Source organism: Oncorhynchus tshawytscha, linkage group LG05 (assembly GCF_018296145.1).
Source record: "Oncorhynchus tshawytscha isolate Ot180627B linkage group LG05, Otsh_v2.0, whole genome shotgun sequence".
Lineage (NCBI taxonomy): Eukaryota > Metazoa > Chordata > Actinopteri > Salmoniformes > Salmonidae > Oncorhynchus > Oncorhynchus tshawytscha.
Genome location: NC_056433.1, coordinates 34148382 through 34166895, shown reverse-complemented (window position 1 = coordinate 34166895; position 18514 = coordinate 34148382). Strand labels below are relative to the sequence as shown.

At 42.5% G+C, this 18514-nt stretch overlaps 1 protein-coding gene across 7 annotated transcripts in view; it reads left to right on the top strand.

The window, feature by feature from the left end:
* LOC112250533 (serine/threonine-protein kinase MRCK alpha) overlaps positions 1-18514 on the top strand; it is a 91899-nt gene that overhangs the window by 28004 nt on the left and 45381 nt on the right. For all 7 annotated transcript variants that reach the window (XM_024420768.2, XM_024420763.2, XM_024420766.2 and 4 more), the window contains exons 2-5: positions 3503-3594; positions 8540-8623; positions 11596-11691; positions 12188-12336. In XM_024420768.2, the coding sequence (XP_024276536.1) occupies positions 3503-3594; positions 8540-8623; positions 11596-11691; positions 12188-12336 (421 nt within the window). The remainder of the gene's footprint in view (positions 1-3502; positions 3595-8539; positions 8624-11595; positions 11692-12187; positions 12337-18514) is intronic.

Below are 18514 nucleotides of genomic sequence, written 5' to 3'. Positions count from 1 at the left end.
GTAGAACATCTCATTCCAAAATCATGGGCATTAATATGGAGGTGGTCTCCCCTTTGCTGCTATAATAGCCTCCACTCTTCTGGGAAGGCTTTCCACGAGATGTTTAAACATTGCTGTGGCTACTTGCTTCCATTCAGCAACAAGCGCATTAGTGAGGTTGGAGCGATTAGGCCTGGCTCGCTGTCGGCTTTCCAATTTATCCCAAAGGTGTTAGATGGGTTTGAGGTCAGGACTCTGCAGGCCAGTCAAGTTCTTCCACGCCAATCTCCACAAACCATTTCTGTATGGACCTCGCTTTGTGCATCGGGGCATTGTCATGCTGGAACAGGAAAGAGCCTTCCTCAAACTGTTGCTACAAAGTTGGAAGCACAGAATCGTCTAGAATGTCATTGTATGCTGTAGTAGCATTAAGATTTCCCTTTTCTGGAACTAAGGGGATCGAACCATGAAAACCAGCCACAAATCATTATTCCTCCTCCACCAAACTTTACAGTTAGCACTATGCATTGGGGCAGGTAGCGTTCTCCTGGCATCTGCCAAACCCAGATATGTCCACCAGACTGCCCGATGGTGAAGCGTGATTCACCACTCCAGGGAAACGCGTTTCCACTGCTTCAGAGTCCAATGGTGACGAGCTTTACACCACTCCAGCCGTCACTTGGCATTGCGCATGGTGACCTTAGGCTTGCGTTGGGCTTCATAGCCATGGAAACCCATTTAATGAAGCTCCCGATGAACCGTTATAGTGCTGACGTTGCTTCCAGAGGCAGTTTGGAACTTGGTAGTGAGTGTTGCAACCGAGGACAGACGATTTTTACGCGCTACGTGCTTCAGCACTCGGCTATCCCATTCTGTGAGCTTGTGTGTTCTACCACTTCGCGGCTGAGCCGTTGTTGCTCCTAGATGTAGCACTGACAGTTGACCAGGGCAGCTCTAGCAGGGCAAAAATGTGACGAACTGACTTGTTGGAAAGGTGGCATTCTATGACGGTGCCACGTTGAAAGTCACCGAGCTCCTCAGTAAGGCCATTCTACTGCCAATGTTTGTCTATGGAGATTGCATGCCGGTGTGCTAGATTTTACACACCTGTTAGCAACGGTGTTGCTGTATTAGCCAAATTCACTCATTTGAAGGGTGTCCACATACCTTTGTATGTACGTTAAAGTGTATCTACCTCTGTCAGTCCAGTATCTGTGCACATTGTAAATATGGTATTGGAACTGACCCTGGATATACAGTAGCTTACTTAGTTCTCGTGTTCTTCTTGTTTTTTTTCTATGTTATTTTTTTCGTCCTACATTGATATTGAGTACTGCATTGTTGGGTTTCCAGCTCGCTGGAAAAGCATTTCACTGTACTTGTGCACGTGACATTAACTTGACGTGCACTCTTACAGTATATTTAAACACTGAAGAAGGGACATCGGTATTCGTCATACCACACTGAGCAACTGAAAGCCCCTCCTTTCCTTTCCTTTATCAGTAAAGGTTGTTGTTGGGCGTTGGTTTGGTCTGTTGTTCTCTGCCTGGCTGGGAGTCTGACAGGGGAGCCAAGGGCCTCTCTGGATAAGTCTGGCACATGATGACCGTGCCAGGATGGAACACTAACCAGTGGATGGATGGATGAATAAATGAATGAATGACTAAATGATTGAGTATTTGATGTGACCCATGTATTCTGCTTGTGCACAAGGGTCCACCTAAGCAAAATGCTGCACAGATCATCAGCTCCATCCATCAGTAGGTCCATGCTATATCCTAACATATAGGCCAATAGGCATTTAATAGGTCTGTATTATGTTCAATAGTATCCAATCTGCTGCTCGGTAGTCTGACCCTGCTGAACCAACTGGCAGTCTACCTCCAGGTTTAATGGAGGATCCAAATTAGAAAAGGAAGTGGATGAATGTCCTTCCTCGACAAAGTAGGGAAAATGCTGCTTGTCTGTTTACTCCGGATTACGTTTGAGTCACCCAGAACCCTAGGCTAGGTCAAATGTAAGGGTAACGGTAGACAGTTTTATAACTGCCTTCTGCACTTCCAGACCACTGTGGTTTACGATAAAGATCTCAGCGGTCATGATCACAGATTGACACTATATCAACCCCTCCGCATACAGGACTGACAGGCAGGAGGACACTCACCGGAAATCATTACTCGTGGCTAAATCCATTTGAATTCGATCCCTATTTGACAGCACCACCTTCTGATTTGAACGAAACCTTCTGTACAAATGTGCCCTTTGTGGTGCTCAGGAAGTGACTTTTTGTATCTAAATGCCAAGACATTAAAGAGAGAGAGGTGCTCAAAGTTGAATTATTTTGCATACCCTGCAACATCCATGTTTTCATCACTGGAAAAGGTAAAGGGTTGAGATTGATATAATTTAAAAGCTTACAGTGACAAAAAAAAAAAAAATTAGATTTTTTTTTTACCTTACATTTTTATTTTACATTTATCTAAACACAAACTCAAAAATAAAAGACAATTAGCTAATGTTGCAGCTTAGACTTTATTTTATATCAGGTTGGAGGTCCACACATAAGATAATGTTGACTTGAATAGGAATATCTCTCGTTTTAAACTATACTGTCAATCTTCCATAATAAACCTATTGAAATCATATAAATATAGATAATATAATAGACATGATAGCCATTTATGTAGACAATCGACGGTTGGTGGAATGACAGCCATCTTTGTGGTGGTAATTAAAACATTTAAATGTCAACGGTGTACCTGTACCAGCTAAATTGCAGTGGTATGAAGGGATGGGCCCATTCTATGTATTATATTTCTATGATTTGAAATGACACCCACCTTGCATTCAAGAGCATGTTGTGTCTCAATCAATGATTTATATATAGACTAGATGACCAGTGGCTTCAATGCCTCTCAATGCTCAATTATATAGTAAACCCAATCCAGGGTGTATATACCGTACATCACTGGTCTCAACTGATGGTGGGCACAACACAAAAACGTCAGATGTGAAGTAGGGTCGAAACTACAACCTGCAAATATAGAAATTGATAATTGACGTAAAAGGCAAAAAAAAAAAAGTAATCTTTTAAATGATGATGTACTCAACTGTTGATCTTTTCCTGTGATGAACACATGGATGCCTCATGTTGTGGTGGGTTATGCAAAATGGCTCAACTTTGAGCAACTTTACCTCCTGACTGTTTTTGACATTCAGGTCCAAAAAGTCACGCTCTGACTACTTCTTCCATGGGCAAACATGTATGGAAAGTTGTTGTTGTTGTTTAAATCAAAAGGAATGGCATCAAAAAAATGATTACATTCAAATGGATTTACCTGTGTTGTGTGCCACTTGCTTTGTGTCCGCTTTCTAGTATCCACCTAAAAAATGTATTTCTGATTTGCTGTTTTATGAATTAAATCATGATGTTGCGCAACTATTTTAGTGTGCGCATTCTCAGGTCAAGTTCAATATTTTAAGTCCCCAGAATTCTAACCTCTCCTCTCCTCTCGTCCTGCAGCCAAACCCTTCACTTCCCAGGTGAAACAGATGCGCCTGCACAAAGAGGACTTTGAGATCCTCAAGGTGATTGGACGAGGAGCCTTTGGAGAGGTATGTTGTTTTTTGTGCCTTTTTTATTGTGCTTTTTTATGCCTTTTTTATTGTGCTTTTTTATAACCTGATTTCACCAGGAAGTATTTTTGAAGTTTGAACCTCAATAGAAAGCTTGCAAGACATCAGCAAAGGAAAAAGCATTTCAAGTGTAGCCTACATAGGGCCTAGAGACAATCACAACAACAGAACAATGCATGCAAAGACAATATAGTTCCTCAAGAATCTGGGCATATATATATATTATGCTATTTGATAGTTGGTGCACATAGTGTGATCCCAGCAGCAAGGCATGGGTCACTAGGCCACATGCTATATGCATGACTCAACATGTAAGAGAAAAAGCTTTAATCTTTTCATCACCGTCGTTGTGAAAGATTTTCTATACAAAATTAAACTAAAACCGAACCTTATTTTTCTTCTTCACGGCTCGAGGGCAGGAGTTGAAATATAGTTATTATTATGTCTTCTACTGCGAGTGATGTCAAACCTGGGGAATGTTGGCGAGCTAGCAATGGCAGCAGAAACTCAGCCGTGTAAGGTTACATGACAAATGGTCTTTGTATATTATAGCCTGCTAGGCTAGCTGCTGTGCTGCTGGCAGACCTGGGTTCAATATTATTTGAAATGATTTCAAATAGCCTAATTTATCTGTGGTTGATTGAGCTTGGCTTGCTTCATGGACCAATAGAATAGTTCAAACTGGCAAATCTGACACTGCAAAAAGAATCTAAATCTAATTTTGTCACATGCGCCGAATACAATGAAAGGTCGAAGGGTCAGTGCAAGATGGGGTCAGTGCAGATAGTTTGGGTATCCATTAATTGACTATTTAGCAGTCTCATGGCTTGGGGGTAAAAGCAGTCTTGGTGCCTGTTTGTTCCAGGCAGGTTAGAGAAAATGCTCAAAGTATTTGAAAGATTTTGAATAGTGTTTAAATTCACGTGTGGTGGAATGGGTTGGTTGGCGCTCTACCCAGTGCTGAAGTCCATATGGCCTGTTTCAGACTTTTTTTATTGGGGTTTTAATTCACAGTGAATGAAAGAAAAACATGTTTGTGCCCTGGTCCTTAGCCCCGTGTCAGGCTAGCAGTGGCGTTCACTCGTGCAAGAGCTATTTCTGTGGCTCTGACGTTCAGCTAAGCTACAGTCTCACAGTTGACCCTCTACTTATTGTATTTCTGATATAGGCCCCTGTGGTGTACCGCATCTCTTCTCGCACCTTGTGTTGAGGTTGGCCTAAAGGTTTCCTTCCGCAAGATTCGGTTTCGGCTGGCGCCTAGTCAAACTCGGCTAGGCGAACTGAACGAGTGTATTCGTATACACCATTAAAAGACCTTCGCTTGGAAAACGAGAAAAAAAAATCGGCATTAGTGCGGTTTGTCCATCTTGAAACTCCGTAGCTAGTATACCCTTCTTCAGAATAGTCAGACTTAATCTAAGATACAGTAATACAAGCAATCTGTTTTTGCCAAGGAGATCTTAGTTCGAACAGTTTTACATCGAACTAAGATGTTTGGGGCAGTATTTCTCAAGTGAAAAATGTGCATGAAAACGAGTAATCTATCTTTGAATGACAACACTTCATTGAAGAATCCCTACTGTTGACCAATCACCGACTTCGGCTTCGGAATTTCGGTTTGCCTCAAATAATTTTGTGTCCATGAACAGCCAAATAAACACTTGTCGAAAGCCAAAACGATCAACATTTCGTCATAATATATGCACAAACTGTTCCCAAACTGTTTTGGATGGGAAGCATGCGGACGCCTTTAGTCTCTGTGCCTCCTGTGCTGTATCATGCAGGCCTGTGTATTTCATATAGCCTAGCCTACATGCTATCCAAATCTACTGAGTTGATTGGAAAAGCAGCTACAAAGTAAGTGGCTGGAGTTGTTTAATTCATAAAAACGTATATTTACAATCACAGGTCTATTCAGCTCACTATACATTTTCAGGCCTATTCACAACAACAACAACCATATCCAGTGGCCGGCAGGCAAAGACATAGCTTAGGTCTAGATCTATGTAATGATTATGAAGTCATCATGATTTAAAGGTCTCTGGCCAGAGGTCCATCTTATGTCTTTCCAGTGGTAAGCCATCATAGTGCAACCAGTATTTCCCCTATATTCATTTAGCAGCGACACACCGGAAAATGTTTTTTCTTTTTTTCTTTCTCATAATGCCGCAGGAAGACCCCATTCACAGTAGCAGTTTTGCAAAATTCTGGAAAATTTCCTCGTTACTTTTTATTTATTTTTTGAGGAATACCCCTACCAGTATTTCTGAAAAACTTTTCCAAAGTTCTCCTGTTTTCCATAAATACCAGTTGGAGAATTACATAAATCAGGAGGGAATAAGCAGGGAGGGGAATCCTCAAAGTGGGATTTCAGGAAAAACCTGTGAAATCTGAAAAAGGGACAGGAAGATCTGGCAACCCTATGGAAGAGTGTGGAGTGGGAAGCTGTGGAAAAAGAAAAGAGAACAAATTATGAGCAGGATGTTTTTATTTCATATCCCCATTGTCAAATCGGAGAGAGATGGCGTCTGTCTGTGAGCTGGGAGAGGGAGCTTGGCATCTGTGTGTGATGTTTTGGCTCTCCTGATGAATGTATTTTTCTTTGTATCACTACAGCGTAGAGCAGCCAGTCAGCCACCCTGCATGTCAAGCTCTCACACATATGTTTGAGTGATGAAAGCTAAGAAAACAGGGAGGGAGGGAGTATACGCTATACACAGGGCCAGTAGCAAGAACAGTCCTCTCCTTTCCCCCCATCAGTTCACCAGGAGGAAACCCGAACAGCAGGGGAATGTTATATTTGCATTTAGCGTTCATTCTTTTTCTCCAGCTCATTTAATGGACTACAGACTACAGAGTTTTTGTGTGTGTTGCATGTAATTTTCTGTGTGCATTTCGTGTGTGTGTGTGTGTGTGCGTGTGTGTGCATTGCGTATGTGTGCGCACATGCGTGCTTCCTTGTGTTTGTGTGACTGAGTGGATGATTGGTGCTTTAAATTCCTCCCATGGGGGACGGAGGGAGTTGCGGAGAAGCTGAAGTGAAAAAGGCTTTCTCTTGTGTCTTCTGGCAGGCAGACAGGCAGGCAGGAGGGAGGAATCCTGCTAGCTGAAGTCATCTGGCCTTGCTCCCGTTGCAACTCAACTCGTTTTAGGAATGCTCTTGTTTACTACACTCAGGCCTAACAATGGGGGCTGCCTGTGGTTGCGTCAGAGACGTTAGCACTTAGCAGTAGCTTGACTACCTAGGTGTCCTATCCTTGCTGGGTCGTTCCGTTTGATTTCAATCACTTTTTGACCGTATCCCTTTTGATTTGAAGGAAACCTTCCATACATATTTGCCCATGGTAGTAGCATTTTTTGCACACCCAATAATGAGTTATCCATGTCTTAATCACTGAAAAAGATAAACGGTTAAGTTTGATATAGTTTAAAGCTTACATTGTTTTCAAACTATTTTGTAATAAAAATAAGAAACCGTTTTTTTATCCTTTAACATCAATTATCTAAACGCGTAAACTTAAAAAAACAATCGATATATATTTTCACATATGTTGTAGTTTAGACCCTACTTAACAATCTGAGTTTCTTGTGTTGTGCACCCCATCAGTTGAGACACAGCATACTTTTGAATAAAGGGTGGGTGTCATTGCAATCATAGAAATATAATTAATAGTTTGGACATATCCCTTCAGACCACTGCAATTAGCTGGTACATCATTGACGGTTTAATTTGAATTGACGTTGTTACTTCCAATTACTACCACAAAGATGGCCGTCGGTCCAACCACCGTCGAATGTCAACTAAAATAGGGATGTCTACTCTAGTATCTACATTTCTATGATTTTAATAGGTTTCCTATGGCAAATTGACAGTATAATTTAAAACAACTGATATTCCCATTCAAGTCAACATTCTCTGATGTGTGGACCTCCAACCATCTTTGTGCTACCATTTGAAAGTTGACATTTTGATTTTTCCCATTTTAGTAGTATGACATCCACCCTGTGGATCATGCTGTTCCCCAACCAATGGCGGGCACAACACAAACACCTCAGATTATGTAAAATAGAGTCTAAGCTAAACATATTTGAAAAATGAAGACAATTATTGTTAAAGGGGGATTTTTTATTTATTTATTTAAAAACATGTTTTTCAAAGAATTCTAAAATCATTTGACAGCCCTGCTTTTAAGTGATATCAAACTCAACCCTTTATCTTTTCCAGTGATGAAGACATGGATGTCTTATTGAATGGTGTGATATGCAAAATGGGTCAACTTTGATCACCTTTTATCATCTAAATGTTTTGGCATTCAGGTCCAAAAAGTTACTTTCCAACCACTTCTACCATGGGTAATAGGTATAAAATGTTGCGTTTAAATCAAAAGGTATGAGGTCAAAGTTATTGAAATCAAACGGAACTACCCTGCTGCAAACCAGTTTGAAATCAGTGTATTTGTGCTGCCGTGCGACTGTAAGTGGCACGTCAAGGCCCTTGAGCGAAAAGGATCCCAGCTGTGTGTGTGTGTGTGTGAAAGAGGATCCAGGTGGTGTGTCTCAGGGGTCACTGCCTCTGTGTCCGAGGTCACTTCCTGTCCCTCTTCCTTTCTCTTCCCCTACTCCTCTCGTCCTCTGACTGTATGGACGCATTTCAATCCGCAAAGATGTTCCCTTTTGCCCTCGTTCACTCCCCTTCCCGGTTCTAATAGGAGTGGGTCATGTTCAGTAGGGAGAACGTTCTGAAACTAAGGGAAACAGAGATTCTACCTGAACTTCGTCCTACGGATTTGCCCTATTGAACATGACAGGGTAGATGTAATGAACATGACAGGGTAGATGTAATGAATATGGTGGATGGAAACTTTTCTAACATATCCTCTCTCTCCCTCATCCTCTAACTCTCTCTCTCCTCTGTTTCCTGTAGGTTGCTGTGGTCAAAGTGAAGAATGCAGACAAGGTGTTTGCCATGAAGATCCTCAACAAGTGGGAGATGCTGAAGAGAGCAGAGGTGAGCACTGGCTATATGCTAACAGCCATAACATTACAGCATTATTCAGGGATAAATGCTAACAGCAATAGCTCATTCCATGGAAGGCCTAGTGTCTGCTGGTCTTTGTTTTTTTACTGTCAATTAAGACCTAAACAACCAAGTAAGGGGAGTTCCTAATTAATTAGGGCGGCAGTGGTTAGAGTGTTGGTCTAGTAACCGAAAGGTTGCAAGTTCAAATCCCCGAGCTGACAAAGGTACAAATCTGTCGTTCTGCCCCTGAAGAAGGCAGTTAACCCACTGTTCCTAGGCCGTCATTAAAATAATAATTTGTTCTTAACTGACTTGCCTAGTTAAATATAGGTAAAAAATAATAATAATTGTGACCTTCATCAATCAAGTACAAGGGTAGGAGTGAAAATCCGCAGACACTCGGGCCTCTGTGGAATGAGTTTGATAGATATGCTTTACAGCATTCCTCAGGGCTACATTGCATTTAGGTTTGGGCGTTATCCAGATTTTCATACCGTCTCTGTACCATACCGGGTTATACGGTACTACCGAATGTGCGTACAAGGGGTGCTAATAATTGTTACTATTTTATTTATAAAAAATAAAAAATTGAAGCACAAAACAATTTGACATCTAGCCACTTAGCTAGCAACTGAGGAAAACCAAATGCATAGCTGGAGTCTTGAGCTGGATAAATTTTACTTGACACATCTTTGGATTTCTTATAGTTGTACTTAACTTAGAAGCAGTGGCGTAAGCACGCAGCCCCCGCGAGGTGTGGGTGCCCTGCAACCGCCCAAATATTATTGTTATTATTGTTGTTTAACGTTATTGAAAATAATACAGTTAGTATTTTGTAATACCCCGGGATACAGTATAAACGCTATATTGCCCAAGCCTAATTGCATTACAACACGACTCCGGGCTAAATGCTAACTGGAGATAGCATTATGTAACTCTGGCTTTTGCATAAAACATGCATTACATAGAACATGCGAAGCAAGATTTTCATTCAATTTTTTCATTAAAAAGTTTTGAATAATAAATGTGAATTTGATTACCACAGTTTTTTTTGTTTTTACCATGTGAGGTGTGTACATAATTGTATCTGTTAATGCGCTGTGCTTTTCTCATTGGCCTCCCCTGACGGTCATAGTGGTCCCTGTGTGTGTGTGTGCTTGCATGTGCGCGTGTTTGTGTGTCGCAGTTCCCAGAACTACCCACAGTGTGTCTTGACATGGGAAACTGTCTGCAATAACAAACTCTGTCTCAAACCCATCTACTACAACTACAACAAATGTTGACACCTGCTCATCGAACATCTCATTCCAAACTCATAGACATTAATATGGAGTTGGTCCCCCCTTTGCTGTTATAACAGCCTCCACTTTTCTGGGAAGGCTTTCCACTAGATGTTAGAACATTGCTGCGGGGACTTCCATTCAGCCACGAGCATTAGTGAGGTCGGGCAGGGATGTTGGACGATTAGGTCTGGCTCGCAGTCCGCGTTCCAATTAATCCGAAAGGTGTTCGATAGGGTTGAGGTCAGGGCTCCATTTCTGTATGGACCTCGCTTTGTGCATGGGGGAATTGTCATGCTGAAACAGGAAAGGGCCTTCCCCAAACTGTTGCCACAAAGTTGGAAGCACAGTATCGTCTAGATTAGATGTCATTGTATGCTCTAGCGTTAAGATTTCCCTTTACTTGATCTAAGGGGCCAGAACCATGAAAAACAGCCCTAGACCATTATTTCTCCTCCACCAAACTTTACAGTTAGCACTATGCATTGGGGCACATAGTGTTCTCCTGGCATCCGCCAAACCCAGATTTGTCTGTCCGACTGCCAGAAGGTGAAGCGTGATTTATCACTCCAGCGAACACGTTTCAACTGCTCTAGAGTCCAATGGCGGCGAGCTTTACACCACTCCAGCCGACACTAGGCATTGCGCATGGTGATCTTAGGCTTGTTTGCGGCTGCACGGCCATGGAAAACCATTCCATGAAGTTCCCGACGAACACTTCTTGTGCTGACGTTGCTTCCAGAGGCATTTTGGAACTTGGTAGTGAGTGTTGCAACCGAGGACAGACAATATTTACGCGCTACATGCTTCAGCACTCAGCAGTCCTGTTCTGTGAGCTTGTGTGGCCTACCACTTCGCGGCTGAGCCGTTGTTGCTCCTAGACGTTTCCACTTCACAATAACAGCACATATAGTTGACCTGGGCAGCTCGAACAGGGCAGAAATTTGATTAACTGACTTGTTGGAAAGGTGGTATCCTATGACTGTGCCCTGCTGAAAGTCACTGAGCTCTTCAGTAAGGCCGTTCTACTACAAATGTTTGTCTATGGAGGTTGCATGGCTATGTGCTCGATTTGATATAACTGTCAGTAACGGGTGTTGCTGAAATAGCCAAATCCACCAATTTGAAGGGGTGTCCACATACGTTTGTATATATAGTGTAGTCTAGCTACAGGCAGAGGACAGAGGCTGGCTTGCTCATAGAGTTAGAATGAGCTTTGTCCACACGGATGGAAAATATACATTTGACTGTGTAATAAGATTGTTAGAAAGTGTAATTGAATTGATATACTTGAGCCCCAAAGGGGCTGAAAGGGGGTTTCCCACATAGAGGTAGACTCAATAGATTCTATTTCTATGTTTCCCACCAGTAGCAGACACAGGAATTCATTACACACAGGTTGGAACAGTGCTTAACTTTGATTTGAAATCGGTGCCGGTACTCATTTCCTTTATTTAGGTAAAGGAACTATGCAATACTTTTTAGCTGGTATTCTATAAGAGACGAAGGAAGTCAAGCAGAAGCAAATTTGAGGTGCTGGTCCTCAGTTCCAGTGAGCTCCTGCCCAAAAGAAGCACTGGGTTGGACCAAATAGTGATGGCGCACAGTGAGTTCCAATGAGAGTAGCTACATTCTATTCATTATCTTTGTATGACGGTTGTCCTCTGTCCTCTCCCTCAGACGGCGTGTTTCCGGGAGGAGCGGGACGTGCTGGTGAACGGGGACAGCCAGTGGATCACCACCCTGCACTATGCCTTCCAGGATGACAACAACCTTGTAAGATCTCCACTAACTCCAAACGTTTCAAAGGCTTTCAATATACTGTATGTCAATCAGTTTCATATGGTGACCACTCGAGCATTAGTTGGGTAAAGAATAGTGACGGGTCAGTTGATTAACTAAGCAGCGTTCTAATGGACTCTCATTGGCTCCCACTGTTGAGCCGACTGCCCTTCCCCCTTTCACATTTCAAGGCTTGCGTCGCAAATGGCACCCTTTACCCTTCTACCCCTACTTTTTACTGGGGCAAAAGGCTCTGGTCATAAGTAGTGCAATATATAGAGAATGTGATGCTGTTTGGGATGAAAGAATGGCAGGATGAGACAGGAGAGTAAGGAGAAGGGGGGTAGAACCTGAAGGAAGTAAGTTCGGAAGATGAAGGGAACAAGTTGAGGAATACAGAGAATGTTACTTGTACAGCTACTCATACAGCTACTATCATATTATTATCACTACATGGTCAGTGATGTTAACATTTATACTTTCCCCTCAGTATCTGGTGATGGATTATTATGTGGGTGGGGACCTGCTCACCCTGCTTAGTAAGTTTGAAGACCGGTTGCCGGAGGACATGGCTAGATTCTACCTGGCTGAGATGGTGTTGGCTATTGACTCAGTGCACCAACTGCACTATGTCCACAGGTGAGTCACACACACGTGAGCGTTTGTTAATGTGTGTTGTATTAATGACTCATGAAGACTCATTTTTCCAAGCCACCTGTATGAACTCTGAAATATTTGGCTCCATTGTGGCTCTAAAGCTAGGTATTCAAAATATGATGCTCCTTAGAAAAGAGAGAGTGCGATCACATACAGTACCAGTCAAATGTTTGGACATGCCTACTCATTTATTTTTTACTATTTTCTACATTGTGGAATAATAGTGAAGATATCAACGTTATGAAATAACACATTTGAAATCATGTAGTAACCAAAAGTGTTAAACAAATCTAAATATATTTTAGATTCTTCAAAGTAGCCACCCCTTTGCCTTGATGACAGCTTTGCACACTTTCGGCATTCTTTCAACCGGCTTCAGGAGTTAGTCACCTGGAATGATGTTCCAACAGTCTTGAAGGAGTTCCCACATATGCTGAGCACTTCTTGGCTGCTTTTCCTTTGCTCTGCGGTCCAACTCATCTCAATTGGGTTGAGGTCGGTTGATTGTGGAGGCCAGGTCATCTGATGCGGCACTCCATCACTCTCCTTCTTGGTCAAATAGCCCTTACACAGCCTGGATGTGTGTTGGGTCATTGTCCTGTTAAAAACTAATGATAGTCCCACAAAGCGCAAACCAAATGGGATGGCATATCTCTGCAGAATGCTGTGGTAGCCATGCTGGTTAAGTGTGCCTTGAATTCTAAATAAATCACTGACAGTGTCACCAGCAAAGCACCGTCACACCTCCTCCTCCATGCTTCATGGTGGGAACCACACATGCAGAGATTCTCCGTTCACCTACTGTGTGTCTCACAAAGACACGGCTGTTGGAACCAGAAATCTCAAATTTGGACTCATCAGACCAAAGGAGAGATTTCCACCGGTCTAATGTCCATTGCTCGTGGTTCTTGGCCCAAGCAAGTCTCTTCTTCATGTTGGTGTCCTTTAGTAGTGGTTTCTTTGTAGTAATTTGACCATGAAGGCATGATTCAAGCAGTCTCCTCTGAACAGTTGATGTTGAGATGTCTGTTACTTGAACTCTGTGAAGCATTTATTTGGGCTTCAATCTGAGGTGCAGTTAATTGCCGATTTCTGAGGCTGGTAAACTCTAATATCCTCTGCAGCAGAGGTAACTCTCTGTCTTCCTTTGCTGTGGCTGTCCTCATGAGAGACAGTTTCATCATAGCGCCTGATGGTTTTTTGCGACTGCACTTAAAGAAACTTTCAATGTTCTTGACATTGTCCAGATTTACTGACTTAAAGTAATGATGGACTGTCGTTTCTCTGCTTATTTGAGATGTTCTTGGCACATGTGACTCACCACCTGGATTTGGGTTTATGTTGCACAATTTGATTATTTTTTTAAACATTTTACATAAAAGTAGAGACTCAGAGCTACAAAATGGAATATCATACACAGCATATTTGAGGAACAATGGGAAAGTATTTCTACTTTGAAAGTTGATACACTTAAACTCACTTTTTAGAAAAGGGCCTTTGAATGTTCTGGTACCTACTGGAGAGCGCTCCTTTGTCGACACCCATTCAGCGTTGCGCAGCAGCTGAAACCTGGTCCCAACAGGCCGAGCACTCCTTGGCGACAACACCAGGCTCCAGAGCATCGAAGCTGTTAAACAGGGAATGACAACGCAAAATCAGAAGACATTACAACCCTGCACAACATCAATTCACCTCCCAAGTTAAGATAAGAATAACCTCATACAATGAAAATATTTTTTTACCCGAAGTGCTGGTACTGCTTGATCTGTGGCAGCAGCCTGAAGTACGGAGTCAGGTGTTGTTGCCAGCCATAGCTTTCCACCAACACCGTACCATTCTCCAGTCCAACAAGCTGTGGGATGTTAACCCCTGTCACAGTGCTGTCCAACACCAACAATCTCAGACAAGGTGTTCACTCTGGTCTTTCTGAAGCGCTGCTTGATGAGGCCGAAGCACCAGTCAGGTTCAAACTTGGTGTGGCCTGTGATCAGGAAGTGAAGGCCCAGATTGCGGTGGAGCTTGTGCATGGTCCTGAAGGCACAATACCAGAGCACAGACTTGTTCTTGTTTTGGACACTGCAGTTATCACAATTCAAGTCCACATGTGTTTTCCCAACTCTGTAGTTTGTGAAAAAATAGTGCATGGATTAAGAGTCAGGAGTGTAATACTGATTGATGCTGAAAGACAAATTCCAGATACAAAGATTTTAGCATTATTATACAATGGATGTGAAATGGAATTCTGAGAACATCACTACACACAGTTCATTCAGGTAATGTTAAATGTTCCCTCATTTTGTCTGTCATAGTTGAAGTGCACCTATGATGAAAATTACAGGCCTCTCTCATCTTTTTAAGTGGGAGAATGTGCACAATTGGTGGCTGACTAAATACTTTTTTTGCCCCACTGTAAGTTAATGTTAGCTAGCAAGCAAGCCAGCCACCTAACCTCACCTAATGTTAGCTAGCTAACAGCAAGCTGTAACTTGATCTTTTGTTTAGACATGTCACGTTAACATTAGCTAGCTAAAAAAATTAACTATAATACCAATCCATGGAGTAACGTTACTAGCAATACAAACAGATTGTCATAGTAAGCTAAATTTAACCAAATCACGTTAGGTTTAATGTTAGTTAGCAAGCCAGCCATTGAATTCCAGCTGGCTAGCTAATGGCAAGCTCTAGCTTGCAATAACAACTTTGACAAAATTAGAAACGTATCATATCTGAATCTGTAGCTAGATTCTTACCTGTATACATGTATGGAAGCTTCACGTTAGGTTCATTGTTAGTTAGCAAGCCAGCAACATATTTGCAGTTCTCCATGGATAAAGTTATCTTTAAAAAAATGCAGTAGAAACGATTATCAAGGCATTATGAGCAGCTCATTTTATAGACACGATGCAACACCGCAGACCAATCCAAACTCATCTCTTGGCATGACCAGCCCACTCATTATCTCTGCCAATCATGGCTGCAGGAAGGTTGCTGACTTTCTCTGTGGCTAAACCAACTAGGCTCGCAATTTAACTATTTTATTTGTATTTACAGATGACATTCAAGTTTGATATTAAGGCTTTTGAGAAGGCATTTCTGCCAAAAAATGTATTTTGATAAAAGAAAATGTTTTACGTTCAAAAGGCTCTCCTGTGAAGTCGCGACTTGCGACATACGCCTAGTTTCCTAAATCGGGTCACGTATATGGACTTGGTCTTATACCAAATAAGGCTATCTTCTGTATACAACCCCTACCTTAACACAACTGATTGGCTCAAATGCATTAAGAAGGAAAGAAATTCCACAAATGTACTTTTAAGAAAACGCATTCCAGATGACTACCTCATGAAGCTGGTTGAGAGAATGCCAAGAGTGTGCAAAGCTGTCATCAAGGCAAAGGGTAGTTACTTTGAAGAATATAAAATACATTTTTGATTTGTTTAACACTTTTTTTTGGTTACTACATGATTCTATATGTGTTATTTCATAGTTTTGATGTCTTCACTATTATTCTACAAAGTAGAAAATTGTACAAATAAAGTTAAACCCTGCAATGAGTTGGTGTGTCCAAACTTTTGACTGGTACTCTGTCAAGTCTCATTCACATATAAATAATATATACCATTTAGCAGATGCTTATATCCAAAGCGACTGTCATGTTTGCACATTTTTTTTTGAACGTACTGGTGGTCCCGGGAATCAAACCCACTATCCTGTCGTTGCAAGCGCAATGCTCTACCAACTGAGCCAAACTCTCAATCTAAATAGATGTGTTGCAGTGGTCCCCTGACTAACGCCCTGGCAATGAGGGAGTTTTGTGATCAGGGATGTGACAGCCAATAGGAAAAGTCCTCAGCCTCAAGGGCTCGTGGGATGTCTGGTGCCTGTGTGGTGGAAACCACTCTCCCTCTCACACACAGGAAGTGGTCACCAGGCTTAATCTGCATAATGACGGTCTTGACTCTGAAGAGGCCTCGGAGCAACGATTTGATTGTGTCCTCAAAAGGGAGGGAGGGAGGAATGAGAGAGGGGGAGAGACTGAGGGGGAGGGGGACAAAGGGAGAGAGAGGAAGGGAAGAGGCACACAGGAGTTAGGGTGTGCCTGGCTGGCCAGTAGTAGCATTGATCTCCCATAGCGGAGCAGTAGTATAGACTCAGTGTAGCATTGGGGACCCACTAATTGTATGGTGTTTTAGGGGGAGTTGCGGGAGGGGCAGTGGCGGTTGACGTGTCATTCCCCTTTGAGGCCCTCTGAGACGTTTTGGGACGGTAATGACGGGGTGCTCGGTTGTGCGGTGTGTATGCAGGGGAGAGGGGGGGTGATTGGCACGCTTGGTTTATGGAGGGTGGATGCAGCAAGGGAAGTCCCTTGAGGAGGGTGCATTCTATCTCTCTCTCTCGCTCTCTCTGTGCGTGTGTGTGTGTTTTGCTGTGGATGTGACTTACGCTTACTGAAAGGACAGTGCATTAGGCTAACCCTGTAGTTGATCTAATATAAGGCCCTTTAAAATAGCTCGAATCAGTGCATATAGGCCACATTTCTGAAATGAGGATGGCCTAGTTATAGAAATGGTCTATGTAAGTTAAGTAGTTCAGTCCTGTATATAAGTACCACTGTAAGCATAATGCCTTGTCAGTGCCACTGAAACACAGCTCAGCTGTTATATCTCAATCACAGTAACCTACCTAGGAGAAGTAGGCCTAATGGTTAAATTAAATATATGTATACTTTTAAACTTTCTTTAATTTTTAAAAATAAAAATAAATAAACAGTTTAGTGCCCATCCCCCTCCTCATTAGTGTGTGTGTGTGTGTGTGTGTGTGTGTGTGTGTGTGTGTGTGTGTGTGAGTGAGGCTGTTCAGTGATAGGCATGGCCTCCCACAGGGACAAACAAACACTTCAATGGACCAACTCAGCATGGCCCAGCGCACTGTTAGCAGGGCCAGCATCTGGCCTGTGTGTCAGTGTCTTTGTGTTTGTGCACACTCGTCGTGTGTGATGCGCATGCCTGTGTGTGTGTGTCTCTTTCTCTCTATTGATCAGGGCCGTGTGTGTTATATTATTGATCAGGGCCATGTGTGCTCCACAGCCCTGTTTCCACCCAATGATCTAAGGGACCAACCCCTTTCATCAGAAGGACCACTGCACTGACCACGGCCACAGACATCTCCATTACTGGTTAATATTATAAAGCCACCATGGTAACAGTGACATGAACAATTCCCTGTTCGTTGTTGTAGAAATTTGAATAAATGGTACCTATATCCGTAACGGCCAATGGCATGTATGTACAGTATGTTTGCGCGTGCGTCCAAACAGTGGCGATGAGGTCCCATAGAGCATTTTGTGTGTGTTTGCCTGTGTCCCTTCCCTATCTCTGTCCCTGTCTCTGTAAGGAGACGTGTGGTGTGTTTGTGTGTCTGTGTGCTCGAGTCTGCTTGTTTGTTTGCAGGGGTGGATTGACCATCTGGCAATTCTGGCAAATGTCAGAGGGGCTGGACAATTCTTTTGTTGTTGGGTGAGCTGGTCGAAATTGACACACACACACACACACACACCCTAAAAAATTTGTATAAAAATAAAACAATCTCAAAGGTGGCATGGCCGGTGGCCCATGGGCCTGCTAAGATGTTTTTTTTATTTGTATTTTTAAAAATCTGTAATGACCCTTTGGCCCTATCAAGATAGGCCGGCCTGGTTTTCTGATAAGCTGAGCTCCGGTCACGCAAACTCACGTTCAAAGTCAAACTCTGCATCAGAAAAGAGCCCAGCGCCGACTATGTTATCAGTTAGACCGCCATATGGATCATTAAAAAAACTCAACTAAAGTGCACCGATAAGTGTAGAAAGAGCACATTCCACATTGTCACCTCACTCAATTTTTGGGGTGGCTAAAACGATGATTGGTCAAACAGTAAAGTGCAATATCCTCATGTACTGAAAGTATCTGGCCTGTGCCCTCAGTGGGGCCTGCTGCTGTAAGGAACGAGCCACTCTCCTCTCCCCTCATGTGGTCGAGATGATAAAAATGCATTTTGATCATTTCAAAATGCAATTGTGGGAAAAACACAGCTTTGGAATTCTTCTTGTCCCTGTCGAAGAGAGGAGGGTCTCAGCTTTTGTAGGGTTTTTTTTTTTTTTTTTAGCTCAATAGCAACTATT